Source organism: Bubalus bubalis, chromosome 11 (assembly GCF_019923935.1).
Source record: "Bubalus bubalis isolate 160015118507 breed Murrah chromosome 11, NDDB_SH_1, whole genome shotgun sequence".
Classification (NCBI taxonomy): domain Eukaryota; kingdom Metazoa; phylum Chordata; class Mammalia; order Artiodactyla; family Bovidae; genus Bubalus; species Bubalus bubalis.
The window spans coordinates 22108170-22123589 of NC_059167.1; the positions used below are offsets into that span (position 1 = coordinate 22108170).

The 15420-nt window shown below is 38.8% G+C and overlaps 1 protein-coding gene across 2 annotated transcripts in view; it reads right to left on the reverse strand.

The window, feature by feature from the left end:
- The window catches only part of SLC39A9 (solute carrier family 39 member 9), a 48713-nt gene that overhangs the window by 12741 nt on the left and 20552 nt on the right, over positions 1-15420 (reverse strand). For both annotated transcript variants that reach the window (XM_025295296.3, XM_006056152.4), the window contains one exon: positions 1085-1282. In XM_025295296.3, coding sequence (XP_025151081.1) covers positions 1085-1133 — 49 coding nt within the window. In that variant the 5' untranslated portion in view covers positions 1134-1282. The remainder of the gene's footprint in view (positions 1-1084; positions 1283-15420) is intronic.

The following is a 15420-nucleotide window of genomic DNA, read 5'->3' on the forward strand; positions in this document are numbered from 1 at the left end:
TGATGGAACTACGTAGCTATGAGGCAACTCTGTACCTAACAGTCATTCAGCCACCAAACAGTAGAAGTCATGGGATCTCTCACTGAGGACCAAGATATCTATGTTTTCTAGTAGTTTCTATCTGTAAAATTCTCTATTTGAAAAGAAATATCTATAAATTCTCATGTCTATTATAACCCTTTTAAATTTATTTGTATCACAATGGTATCAAAGGTGTATCATGGCTCAGAATCCTTTTTTATTTAATATAAACCATATCAAAGATGTTGATTTAACCAAAGATGAATTCATTGATCTCAAGACAAAAAAGTTACTATGACTGGAATTGATTTTAAAAGTCTTGGAGAACTCTAGTTGTCCTTGAAAGAAGTTAACTTTCCCGGGAAAGCAAGCTACAAATGTGTTTAAGTGTATCAGTAATAAAGTATCTTTGTGAATCAGGCTTTTATACACTAATAACCATCAAAACAAAAACCCAAATCAACTGGATGTTCAACTTGACAATCTGTTGTCTGTTAAAGCCCATCTCAGAATTTAATGTTCTTAGTCAAGCTATTCAACAATAGCTATTATACTAATGTCCTAAACAATTAAATTTAACTCTAACTTGCTTATAATTTAAATATATTATATCAGTATTTAATACATTGATAAAGAAGACATCCTATATCACAAACTTGTTTTTAATGTTTTAGTAACTATATTTCAATAAAATTGATTTTCTCTGTAGTCCTATGTACTATGCTTTATGCATTTAAAAACATTATTTATCCCAATGAAAGGTCCACAGGCTTTAGACTGCTTAAAAGGCTCCATGGCACAAAAAGGGTTAAGAACTTCTGTCCTAGACCTCCATCAAATGAAACAGCTTTAAGATAACCAGGGTAGTAACCCAATAAACACTCTCTTGTGTCACATGTCACAACCCTCTAGCTTCCTCAAATGAATAACATGTTCACCAGAACCTAAGACAAGAGTTTTAGTACTAAATATGGCCACTGATACATACTGAATCATTCAATCATTTATGATCACCTAAAATGCAAATTTTTTGGACTGCCCAGAAAACCTTGGGGCCACTTACCGTCAGTAGAATGCACATGGGAGCTGCCAATCTGGTCCACCAACAACATGAAAACAAAGCCCAGTACGAGGGAAACGCCGATGTAGGCATGCAGCTGTGTGTGATCATGGCTGTGCTCATGTTCATGGGCAACCGGTATTACCGCTACTTTGTCTGATGCAATCACGTTCTGTGTTTGACTCGCTTGGTGGTGCTTCCCTAGAGCAGAATGAACCATAAAGAGATAACATGTTTACTCCCTTAAAGCATCTTATGTAGAGGCTTCTGTTCTTTTGTACTTTGAGCTCTACAGATTTTCCTGCAAAGACATTCACTTCCTATACTGTAATCTAGCAAGTCATAAACTCCCTTAAAGTTCATGATGAAAAAATTCCCAAAGCTCTTCTGCTTTTGGCAGGCAGAGTTTTAAACTGCCTATTATTCTCGAAACCTAGGAACTGGAAGCAAATCACCATGCAAGAAAGCAGTCATTTTCCCAAGGGATATCATCTTCCAATCCCCCCTTCTGTCTATAGAGATTCACACCAGTCTCACCAGAAACCACGGAAAGATTTATTCTGATGAAAACAGGCAAATGAAGAACAATAACAATGAAAACAATTCATCTATTTTTATACTTCAATTCAGTTCAGTTCAGTTGCCCAGTTGTGTCCGACTCTTTGCGACCCCGTGAATTGCAGCATGCCAGGCCTCCCTGTCCATCACCAACTCCCGGAGTTCACCCAAACTCATGTCCATAGAGTCAGTGATGCCATCCAGCCATCTCATCCTCTGTCGTCCCCTTCTCCTCCTGCCCCCAATCCCTCCCAGCATCAGTCTTTTCCAATGAGTCAACTCTTAGGTTGATACAAAAATTGCGAATAAAGAGCAAACTGAGTATAAAATGCTTAAGCTTTAAAAAATATCAGGGGACAATCACCAGTTAGAAACCAAAGGGCAGAGCAGTTTAAACGAGACATTTCCTTCAGTCTAAACTCAGTTCTAAAAATACAATTGTTGGGATACTCTGAATTACAGGAAATGACACCTGGCTAGGCAATATTAATACCACTAGTTTATACTCAAATATCTGACACTCAAAGCATGAACGCTTCAAGAATTCTTATCTTTGCTGGTTTTATAAATACAGGCCAAAATACTAAACATATTTATCATTTATAATTAGATTAAGCATTTAACCTTTGACTAAAGAAATCACAGAAGCCTGCTGTAATATTTTAGACCCTGCCTTAATTCTTTAAAGGAGAAGGCAATGGCACCCCATTCCAGTACTCTTGCCTGGAAAATCCCTTGGACAGAGGAGCCTGGTGGGCTGCAGTCCATGGGATCGCTAAGAGTCAGACATGACTGAGCGACTTCACTTTCACTTTCATGCATTGGAGAAGGAAATGGCAACCCACTCCAGTGTTCTTGCCTGGAGAATCCCAGGGACGGGGGAGACTGGTGGGCTACTGTCTATGGGGTCGCACAGAGTCAGACACGACTGAAGTGACTTGACTTAGCTTAGCTAATTCTTTAAAAGTCATTATTGAGAAGCACAAATCATCTTAAGATAACAAAAATATATTTTTCTAATTCTTTAAAGATTTTTTGTTTACATAGCTTTTTCTTTTAACCATTTTAAAAAATGTAAATATACATTACATAAAATTTACTTATCATTTTAACCATTTTTAATCATATGATTCTGTGGCTTTAAGTAGACACATTGTTCTACAACCATTATCCATCTCCAGAACTTTTTCATCTTCCCAAAGTAATTTTTTAGCCTTAAGATTTTTTTCTGAATAGTGATTTCATTGTTTGCTTTTTTTAAAATTTGCTTTTAAATGTCTCAGTCTTTTTTTAAAGCACACTTTATTGAGGTGTGTGAATTTATTTAATTCACAAATGTAAAAACTCTAGTTAAACTACCACCAAGTTCAAGTTTTGGAACAGTTCTCAAAAATACCAGAACAGTTCTCCTGTGCTCCCCTGGAGTCAATATGTCAGTCCTGGTCCCAAGCAAGTGCTGAATGTGCTTTTGTCCCCTGAGTTTTCCCTGTTCTAGGATTTCATATAAATGGAGTCATGCAATATGTATTCTTTTGCATAAGGACTCTTTTGATCAGCAAAATATTTTGAGATTTATCTAAGCTTTGCATGTATCTGTAGTTTGGTCCTCCTGTTTGCCGAATAATGTCCCACTGTATAGACATATCACAACTTATTTACCCATTCAGCTATTGATGGACATTTAGGTAATTTCCAACACTGGTCCATTATAAAGTCGCTACGAGCATTCAGGTACAAGTCTTTCTCTTTTTTAAGAAAGGTACTTGTATTATTTTTAGGCTGCTCTGGGTCTTCTCTGCTGCAGTGGGCTTTCTCTAGTAGCAGCAAGCAGGGGTCTCTCTCTAGCTGTGGTGCAGGGGCTTCTCTTGTTGTGAATCAAGGTACCCGGGCTTCAGTAGTTATGGTGCATGGGCTCTAGAGCGCGGGCTCAGTAGCTATGGCATACGGGCTTAGCTGCCCTGCAGCATGTGGCGTCTTCCCAGACCAGGGATCAAACCCATGTCCCTTGCCTTGGCAGGTGGATGCTTAACCAATGGACCACCAGAGAAGTCCAGATAGAAATCTTTCTGTGGATGCAAATTTTCTTTTCCCTTGGGTAAATACCTAGGATCAGAACTTTTGGGTATATGTATGTTTATAAAAGAAAATGGGCTTCCCAGGTGGTGCTAGTGGTAAAGAGCCCACCTGCCAATGCAGGAGACTTAAGAGACACGGGTTTGATCCCTGGTTCGGGAAGATCCCCTGGAGGAGGAGATGGCAGCCCATTCCAGTATTCTTTCCTGGAAAATTCCACGGACAGAGGAGCCTGGCGGGCTACAGTCCATAGGGTCACAGAGTCGGACACGACTGAAGTGACTAAACATAACAACATAAGATAAAACTCTCAAATTGTTTTCCAAAGTGGTTGTTCCAGTTTACATATCCAATAGCAATGTCTGAAAGTACTAGTTGCTCCATACCATTGTCAACATTTGATACTATGAGGTTTCAAAATTTTAACCATTTTACCATAGGTGATCATGTCATCTGCAAATAGATAGTTTTACTTCTTGCCAATCTTTATGCCTTATCTTTCTGTTTCTGCCCTTATTGCAAACTAGCATCTGGCTAGGACTCCAAGTACAATGTTAAGTACAAGTGGTTGAGAGGAGACAGCCTTGTTTTGTTTTTATCTGATGTTGTTGTACGACTCTTTGCAACTTTACAGTGGTTACAACACAAAAAAATTTCCTTCTCTTTGTCCCTCCCTTGTGCTCCTCTTAAATGCCAGTCACAAGCCCAACTTACTAAATTTATCCCAAGATCCACTGAGTTGCTACATTCAATTTGGAAGCACTGCTAGAGGTAAAGAGAGACTTTCAGGTGAAGAAATAGATGATTTTGGAATAAGAGGCATTTCCTGGAAATTAGAAGCCTACACTGCAGTGATCAATTAAAGAGAATCGAACTCTAGACAGGTCTAGGAGGAAAAGGTGGGCAGACATAGTATGCCCACGCTGTTCTTCACACAAGCAAAATTATTGTTAGCAATAAGGATTTTAAGCCAGAGAACTGACTGAAAGCTCAGAGATGAAAAATAATTAAGTTTATGAGAGAAGCAGTCTAAGAATTTTGATTGGTAGTGTTGGACAATTAAACTGTGGCCTCATGGTAACACAAGGGTGTTTGGTTTGTGAAAAATCAATGAACTATTATACACTGCCAAATAATTAGCATGGTCTTGAGAAGGAAAATAAATAAACAAAGTAACACACTTGACTTTCTCTAAAGACAAGGCAATTTTTGGTATGCTTCCATTTTAATATACAAAACCAATTCTTCATATTTATAAATGTAAAGAAACTACACATGTGAAGTAAGTCATAGAATTTTGGTACCTACAATTTTCAATACTACTTAGAAAGATGCTATTGGAAAGGGTTTGAATGATTACCTTTTTAAAAGGTCCCCCTAAATATTTAACAAAATGAGCTCTCATCTCTGCCTTTGTTTAGTCTCTGTAGTTCATGAATCCATGGGCCTTCCATGCTGCTTCTCCTGGATAACAGCCTGTCTTTCAAGACTCAGCCTGTAAGTTCCTTTCTCCTTGACATTTTCTGTGTCCTCTTCTGCTCACGCATATCCAGCAGACTGGTGTGTGTCAACCATAAGTTTTATATCACTATACTACAATTCAGACAGCAACAAACTACAGGACAAGGGTTCATGTCTAGTTTTGTAAATAAAATTTGCACTGGAATGCAGCCATGCTCATTTGTTCACAGATTGTCTATAGCTGCTCTCGTGCTATGACAGCAGAGCTGAGTAACTGCAACAGAAACCATATGGCCCACAAAGCCTAAAATATTTACTATTTGGCCCTTCTAGAAAAAGTCTACCAACCCCTGCTGTCACTGACTGTTAATTTATTCATTTTCCATCGGCTGTGAATTCTTGAAGGCAGAAGCTATATTGCAGATCTATGAACTCTAACAATCAATATAAGGCCATAAATTGAGTATATACTCAACAAATAGATTTTGAAGGCAAGAAAAAAAATGGCCTTCACACTTCTGTAATTTTTTAATGTGACATTTCATTTCAAAAGCTAGGCAATTAATTCCTTCCAATGCAAAAAGATTTTTTACAATGGAAATAAAATACAATCTTTTAGTCTTGTATTTTAGAATGGCTTCCCTGGTGGCTCAGATGGTAAAGAATCTGCCTGCAATGCAGGAGATACAGGTTTGAACCCTGGGTTGCCCTTGAAGAAAGAAATGGCTACGCACTCCAGTATTCTTGCCTGGAAAATTCCATGGACAGAGAAGCCTGGTGGGCGACATACAGTCCATGGGGTTGCAAAGAATTGGACGTGACTGAGAAACTTTCACTCTCAAGATAATTATGCACATGCTTCTTTATAAATCCAGACTTAATAGGTAACAGATGTATGTGCTAAATTAGGTGAAAGATTATGCTAAAGTGAGCTGAGGTACAAAGGTGGGTTAACACCTCATTAAAGGGTGTTAGTCATACTATTATTTGTGAACAGCTGTATAATAATTTTTAAAGACAATTACTTTTGGGGTATCCATAGCTCTGAAACTAAATGTCAAGCCAATTACAACTTTCAAAGGATGATCAACATTATTTCCCTTCACTGTTGTTTAGGCGCTAAGTCGTGTCTGACTCTTTGCAACCCTTGGACTGCAACATGCCAGGCTTTCCTGTCCTCACTATCTCCTGGAGTTTGTTAAAGTTCATGTGCATTGAGTCAGTGATGCCATCTAACCACCTCATCTTCAGCCGCCCTCTTCTCCTTTTGCCTTGTCTTTCCCATCATCAGGGTCTTTTCCAATAAGTCGGTTCTTCGCATCAGGTGGCCAAAGTACTGGAGCTTCAACTTTAGTTATCAGTCTTTCCAATGAATATTCAGGGTTGATTTCCTTTAGGCCTGACTGGTTTGATCTCCTTGCAGTCCAAGGGACTCTCAAGAGTCTTCTCCAGCACCACAATTCAAAAGCATCAATTCTTCAGCACTCAGCCTTTTTATGGTCCAACTTTCACATCCCTTAATAATAAGGTACACCTATATCAGAATTTTTCAATTTAGATGAGTATAAGAACCTTCTATATCTTATCCTAACAATGCTTTCTTTATCGAAATCATTTTGGAACTCTTGGCATAGCCTTTGGAGTCAAGTTTATGAGTCACAATAAAACTCCTACTTTCTAATATACCAGCTTCTGATCTAAAATAATACTGAATAAATGGGTCAGCTATGTTATTAAACAGATTGGCATTGAATAAACTGTATTTCTCCAAACCTAAACTGCTTTCAAGGAAAACTCTGCTGCCACTGATGATTTTCAACTCATACTCTGGAAGTAAATTAAAGAAAGAGTTCTAACATTTTTTGAGCATTCACTGATATAAGTATATAATTTCCTTTGTTACGACTTTGTTACTTTCCTTTGTTCCTATGTTACAACTTTGAAAGAGTTAACACTTAATTTTATGTATAAATAAAACTGTGGCAAATAAATGTGGGGAACATTATTTTATATACACACACACACACACACACACACACACACACATACATATATAAAACTTGAAACAAGTGTGCTGTTGATTGAAGCTTTCCATACAAGATCTGAATACTTATAATTAAGTGGAATTTAATTTTATATATAAAAACATAAAATATTTACTGGATTATATACAATGAATGGTAGGCATTATTGGTTTTATTTGCAAGCATTAGCCAAAACAAAACAAAAAAGCTTTTTAAAGTGAGTGATAATCCCATGACTTGTTAGTACATTAACACTTTAGTAATGGGATCTGGATATTCAATATTAACACATCCACCCTTTCTACTGGAGGACATGAAACTCAACCCAGCAAAACCTGAGATCTCAAAAACCAGCTATTTACTATTTACAATAGCCAAGATATGGAAACAACATAAATGGCCACTGACAGATGAATGGATAAACAAGATGTGGTGCATATATACAATGGAACACTACTCAGCCATACAAAAGAGTGAAATAATGCCATTTGCAGCAAGATGGATGGACCTAGAGACTATACTAAGTGAAGAGAATCAGAAAGAGAAAGACAAATGCCATGTGACATCACTTCCATGTGGAATTTAAAATATGACACAAATGAACTTATCTATGAAACAGAAACAGACTCACACACATAGAGAAGACTTTTCATTGCCAAGGGCAGAAGGGTTGGGGAGGGATGGACTGGGAGTTTGGGATTATTAGATGCAAACTATGATAGAATGGAGAAACAACGAGGGCCTACTGCATAGCACAGGGAACTATATAGTCTATATCCTGTGATAAACCATAATGGAAAAGAATATGAAAAATAATATACATATGTACAACTGAGTCACTTTGCTATACAGTAGAAATGAATACCCCACTGTACATTAACTATACTAAAATAAAATAAAAAATTTTAACACCCAGCTATTTAATTAAAATTTGTGTACATATGTTACTCATTCTTGAAAGAACTTTCAGGTTGTTACTGTTGTGTCTATTTCACACAGGGCACTGGCTGGTAATGAATAACTGAGACATGTTCCATGTCACATTCCCCACTGCAAAGTATATACACCCAGTATTATCACTGGATATTGCTCATCAGACATATATTTCTCATGCCACTAACAGAGTGTTCAGCAAATCATTATGGGCTTAATTCTCTCCCTAGATATTCATACAGGAATCCTTCCAATAAGCTCCACCAGTATGGTATACAGCCTTCCTATGTTACGGTGTTCTCTGGAAGGAATGATGCTAAAGCTGAAACTCCAGTACTTTGGCCACCTCATGCCAAGAGTTGACTCACTGGAAAAGACTCTGATGCTGGGAGGGATTGGGGACAGAGGATGAGATGGCTGGATGGCATCACCAACTCAATGGACATGAGTTTGGGTGAACTCTGGGAGTTGGTGATAGACAGGGAGGCCTGGCGTGCTACAATTCATGGGGTCGCAAAGAGTCGGGACACAACTGAGCGACTGAACTGAACTGAACTGATGTTACAGACACATATGTTAAATTATTGATAAATATAATAGAATCAATTTACCCTTTGAAGACATTCACTAGAACTCCTTCAGATTAACATTTACAAAGGACAAAGTATTCTAAGAATCAAACCTTCAGGTAATCTGTTTCTTTGTGGGGAAGGGTGACCCCCCGTTTTGATGTTTGTATTTTCGGCCTGTACTGATTATTTTAAATTTCTTACCTTCTACTTATATCTTATAACCTTTACAGATTTTTATTATATACTTTTTTTTTTCTGGGCAAAGACAGACAGTTCTTTACACTTGATGTGTTTTCAGTAATAGTCAAAGTGTTAGTCGCTCAGTGGCATCTGCCTCTTTGCGACCCCATAGACTGTAGCCTGCCAGGCTCTTCTGTCCATGGAATTCTTCAGGCAAGAATACTGGAGAGGGTGGCCATTTCCTTCTCCAGGGGCTCTTCCGACCCAGGGACTGAATCTGGGTCTCCCGCACTGCAGGCAGATTCTTTATGGTCTGAGCCACCAGGGAAGCCCAACAGGGTAGAGTAGCTTTTACTTACTATCTGTTTATCATGTAAAAGAGAAAACTGACTATAGTCAAATGAATAAAACTAATGTTTTAAAGGGATGTTAATGAATCTTTTTTTTTTAATCAAAATACCACTATTTCTGAAAGAAAACAAAAATCTCATTATAAGGTAGGAAACTTACATTTCTTTAGCAGATAAACAGTGTTTTGGTGATATGAAATTCCTTACAATGTTCACCACATAGCAGAGTGTCATTAAAAGTGTAGACTTCAGACGGAGTAAGGCAGCCTGTGTTCAAATCCTGGTCCTGACACTTACTGGCTGAGTTCCTTGGGCAAATTATTTAACCTCTCAGGGGCTCAAAAGTCTCATCTCTAAAGCCGTATCTACCTTAGAGGGTTGTTGTGAATGATTAGGCAATATATTCACACAATACCTGGTATTGTGGTTAAGTGCTCACTAAATGTTCAGGAACATAGTTGTATATTAAATGGAATTAATTCAGGAGATTTACATGAACATGTGAAACATCTGGAGTGAATATCTGGTCAGATACAGTACTCAACAATAAAACAATTTCAGAATCCTGAAAGTAAAGTATAATAAGAGCCTTAAAGAGCTCCATTTTTATTAATGGAGGATAGGATAAATGTTAATGTAATAGCAGATTTAACCCTCTACTTTAAAACAATTTTGGTGGTTTCAAACATTAGCTCCATCCATAGTAAACAAGTACTGCAGTACTCAGTAAACTATGCTTTCAAAACTTCTGTTTCTACAGAAAGACTGTTTCCTCACATGAACACAGATAATCATCTAAGTCCAGTGATTTTAGAGCTAAAATTGTAGAAGAGTATGTGAGAAGTTCCTTTTCACATTAATTTGTATTTAATACTGCTTATTAAAGTGTCAGAGTACTTAGCTAACATGGTATACCAAGCTCTGAAAAAATACCTGCTTATTATCATAATTATAAGGTCCACAGAAGAACTAAACCATAGGCTGTAGTTACATGTACACAAATTCCTTTCTCAAAGTTTGGAGAAAAGTTGGTTTGAACGACAATAACGGGAAGAGCGGAAAGGACTTCCCTGGTGGTCCAGTGGCTAAGACTCTACGCTCCCAATGCAGGGGGCCCAGGTTTGATGGAACAAGATCCCACACACTGCAACAAAGATGGAAGATCCCTCATGCTACAACTAAGACTCAACACAGTCAAATCAATCAAAACACACAGACATACACACAGAGACACCACTACCCGTCTATTTGGGTGATTAAAATAAAAAACTAAAACAAAAGAGACAACGAAAATGTTTGGAAGGGAGTCAACTGGAACTCTCACACATTACGGGGTGTGGGTATTAGTCACTCAGTCATGTCCGACTCTTTGTGACCCCATGGACTGTAGCCCACAAGGCTCCTTTGTCCATGGACTTCTCCAGGCAACAATATTGGAGCAGGTATAAACCACTGATGCACCAAACAACAGGATGACTTCTCAACTGCATTAAGCTAACTAAAAGAAGCCAGACCCAAAGACTACAAGGCTGCATATATATGACATTGAGAAAAGACAAAACTATAGACACAGAGGAGATGAGAGGTTGCTCAAGATTAGAAGTGGAGGAAAAGCTTGATTACAAAAGGAGATGAAGGTGATGGAACTGTTCTGTATTTTGACTTTATGGATTTGACAAAACGTAGTCATTCATGCCAAAAAGAGTGAATGCTATTGTTGTTCAGTTGCTCAGTTGTGTCCAGCTGTCTGCAACCCCACAGACTGCAGCACACCAGGCTTCCCTGTCCTTTACTACCTCTCGGAGTTTGCTCAAACTCATGTCCATCGAGTCGATGATGCCATCCAACTATCGCATCCTCTGTTGCCACCTTCTCCTCCTGGCTTTAATCTTTCCCAGCATCAGGGTCTTTTCCAGTGGGTCAGCTCTTCACATCAGGTGGCCAAAATATTGGAGCTTCAGCTTCAGCATCAGTCCTTCCAATGAAATATTCAGGGTTGATTTCCTTTATTGACTGGTTTGATCTCCTTGCTGTCCCTTAAGGGACTCTCAAGAGTCTTTTCCAGCACCACAGTTAGAAAGCATCAATTTTTTGGCACTCAGCTTACTTTATGGTCCAACTCTCACAACCATAGATGACTACTGGAAAAACCATAGCTTTGACTATATGGACATTTGTTGGGTAAGTGATGTCTCTCCTTTTTTATATGCTGTCTAGGTTTGCCATAGCTTTCCTCCCAAGAAACGTCTTCTAATTTCATGGCTGCAGTCACCATCTGCAGTGATTTTGGAGCCCAAGAAGATAAAGTCTGTCACTGTTTCCAGTTTTTCCCTATCTATTTGCCACGAAGTGATGGGATCAAATGCCATAATCTTCATTTTTTGAATGCTGAGTTTTAAGCCAGTTTTTTAACTCTCACCTGCATCAAGAGGCTCTTTTGTTCCTCTTTGATTTCTGCCATTAGGATGGTGTCATCTGCATGTCTGAGGTTATTGATATTTCTCCCGGGATTCCAGCCTGTGCTTCTTCCAGCTTGTTCCTTCCAGCCCAGAGTTTCTCATGATGTACTCTGCATAAAAGTTAAATAAGCAGGGTGACAATATACAGTTTTGACGTACTCCTTTCCCAATTTGGAACCAGTCTGTTGTTCCATGTCTGGTTCTAACTGTTACTTCTTGACCTGCATACAGACTTCTCAGGAGGCAGGTAAGGTGGTCTGGTATTCCCATCTCTTTAAGAATTCTCCACAGTTTGTTATGATCCACACAGTCAAAGGCTTTAGTGTAGTCAATGAAGCAGAAGTAGATGTTTTTCTGGAATTCCCTTGCTTTTTCTATGGTCCAAGAGATGTTGGCAATTTGATTTTTGGTTCCTCTGCCTTTTATAAATCTAACTTGTACATCTGGAAGTTCTCAATTCAAGTACTTCTGAAGCCTAGCTTGAAGGATTTTGAGCATAACCTTGCACTCGAGCATGTGAAATGAACTCAATTTTGATGCAGTTTGAACATTCTTTGGCATTGCCTTTTTTTGGGATTGGAATAAAAACTGACCTTTTCCAGTCCTGTGGCCACTGCTGAGTTTTCCAAATTTGCTGGCGTATTGAGTGCTGCACTTTAACAGCATCATCTTTTAGGACTTGAAATAGCTCAGCTGGAATTCCATCACCTCCACTAGTTTGTTTGTAGTAATGCTTCCTGAGGCCCACTTGACTTCACACTCCAGGATGTCTGGCTCTAGTTGAGTGATCACACCATCGTGGTTATCTAGATTATTAAGACTTTTTTTGTAAAGTTCTTCTGTGTGTTCTTGACATTTCTTCTTAATATCTTCTGCTTCTGTTACGTCCGTACTGTTTCTGTCCTTTATGGTGCCCATCTTTGCCTGAAATGTTTCCTTGGTATCTCTAATTTTCTTGAATAGATGTCTAGTCTTTTCCATTATATTGTTTTCGTCTATGTCTTTACACTGTTCACTTATGAAGGCTTTCTTATCTTTCCATGCTATTCTTTGGAATTCTGCATTCAGATGGGTTTATCTTTCCTTTTCTTCTTTGCCTTTTGCTTCTCTTCTTTTCTCAGCTATTTGTAGAGCCTCCTCAGATAACCATTTTGCCTTTCTTTTTCTTGAGGATGGTTTTGATCACAGCCTCCTGTACAATGTCACGAACCTCTGTCCATAGTTCTTCAGGCACTCTATCAGATCTAATCCCTTGAATCTATTTGTCATTTCCATTGTATAATTGTAAGGGATTTTATTTAGGTCATACCTGAATGGCCTAGTGGTTTTCCCTACATTCTTCAATTTAAGTCTGAATTTTGCAGTAAGAAGCTAATGATCTGAGCCATAGTCAGCTCCAGACCTTGTTTTTGCTGACCATATAGAGTTTCTCCATCTTTGGCTGCAAACAATATAATCAATCTGATTTCGATTTTGACCATCTGGTAATGTCCATGTGTAGAGTTGTCTCCTGTGTTGTTGGAAGAGGGTGTTTTCCTATGACCAGTGCATTCTCTTGGCAAAACTCTGTTAGCCTTTGCCCTGCTTCATTTTGTACTCCAAGGCCAAACTTGTCTGTTATTCCAGGTATCTCTTGACTTCCTACTTTTGTATTCCAGTCCCCTATGATGAAAAGGACATCTTTTTAGCGTTAGTTCTAGAAAGTTTTGTAGGTCTTCATAGAACTGGTCAGCTTCAGCTTCTTCATCATTAGTGGCTGGGGCATAGATTTGGATTACTGTGATACTGAATGGTTTGCCTTAGAAACGAACTGAGATCATTTTATCGTTTTTGAGATTGCACTCAAGTACTGATTCAAATTGCCAATATCCTCGGGATCATCGAAAAAGCAAGAGAGTTCCAGAAAAACATCTATTTCTGCTTTATTGACTATGCCAAAGCCTTTGACTGTGTGGATCACAACAAACTGTGGAAAATTCCTACAGAGATGGGAATACCAGACCACCTGACCTGCCTTTTGAGAAACCTATATGCAGGTCAGGAAGCAACAGTTAGAACTGGACATGGAACAACCGACTGGTTCCAAATAGGAAAAGGAGTACGTCAAGGCTGTATACTGTTACCCTGCTTATTTAACTTATATGCAGAGTACATCATGAGAAACGCTGGGCTGGAAGAAGCACAAGCTGCAATCAAGATTGCTGGGAGAAACATCAATAACTTCAGATATGCAGATGATACCACCCTTATGGCAGAAAGTGAAGAGGAACTAAAAAGCCTCTTGATGAAAGTGAAAGTGGAGAGTGAAAAAGTTGGCTTAAAGCTCAACATTCAGAAAACTAAGATCATGGCATCGGGTCCCATCACTTCATGGGAAACAGATGGGGAAACAGTAGAAACAGACTTTATTTTTTGGGGCTCCAAAATCACTGCAGATGGTGACTGCAGCCATGAAATTAAAAGACACTTAACTCCTTGGAAGGAAAGTTATGACCAACCTAGATAGCATATTAAAAACCAGAGACATTACTTTGCCAACAAAGGTCCGTTTAGTCAAGGCTATGGTTTTTCCAGTGGTCATGTATGGATGTGAGAGTTGGACTGTGAAGAAAGCTGAGCGCAAAAGAATTGATGCTTTTGAAATGTGGTGTTGGAGAAGGTTCTTGGGAGTCCCTTGGGCTGCAAGGAGATCCAACCAGTCCATCCTAAAGGAGACCAGTCCTGGGTGTTCACTGGAAGGACTGATGCTGAGGCTGAAACTCCAATACTTTGGCCACCTCATGCGAAGAGTTGACTCATGGGAAAAGACCCTGATGCTGGGAGGGATTGGGGCAGGAGGAAAAGGGGACGACAGAGGATGAGATGGCTGGATGGCATCACTGACTCAATGGACATGAGTTTGGGTGAACTCCGGGAGTTGGTGATGGACAGGGAGGACTGGTGTGCTGCGATTCATGGGGTCGCAAAGAATTGGACACAACTGAGCAACTGAACTGAACTGAACTGCATTTTGGACTCCTTTTGTTGACTATGAGGGCTATTCCATTTCTTCTAAGGGCTTCTTGTAGTAGATATAATGGTCATCTGAATTAAATTTGCCCATTCCTGTCCATTTTAGTTCACTGATTAGTAAAATGTTGATGTTCACTCTTGCCACCTTCTGTTTAATCACTTCCAATTTACCTTGATTCATGGACCTAATATTTCAGGTTCTTATGCAGTATTGTTCTTTACAGCATTGGACTTGACTTTCACCACCAGCCACATCCACAACTGGGCATCATTTCTGCTTTGGCTCAGCTTCTTTATTCCTTCTGGAGCTATTTCTCCACTCATCTCCTGTAGCATTTTGGGCACCTACTAACCTGAGGGCTTCATCTTTTACTGTCATATCTTTTTGCTTTGTGAATATAAAATATGTAAGTAAAAATAGTTGTAAAATATTTCTTTTCTTTCTTTCTTTTTTTTTTTTTATGAAGGCCAACCAGCATGTGGGATCTTCGTTCCCTGACCAGGGATCAAACCTACAACTTCTGCAGTAAAAGCAGAGTCTTAATCTCTGGACCACTAGGGAAGTCCCCTAAAAGATTTTTTAATGATTGGCTTGGGGCAGGAGAATAATCTGTGATGAAAAGGTTAAAGAGATCAGAATGCTTATTTTTCAAAAAATAGGTTTATAAAGCACATGTATCTATCTTCAAATGAATCCACAAAATTATTTTGGGCCAA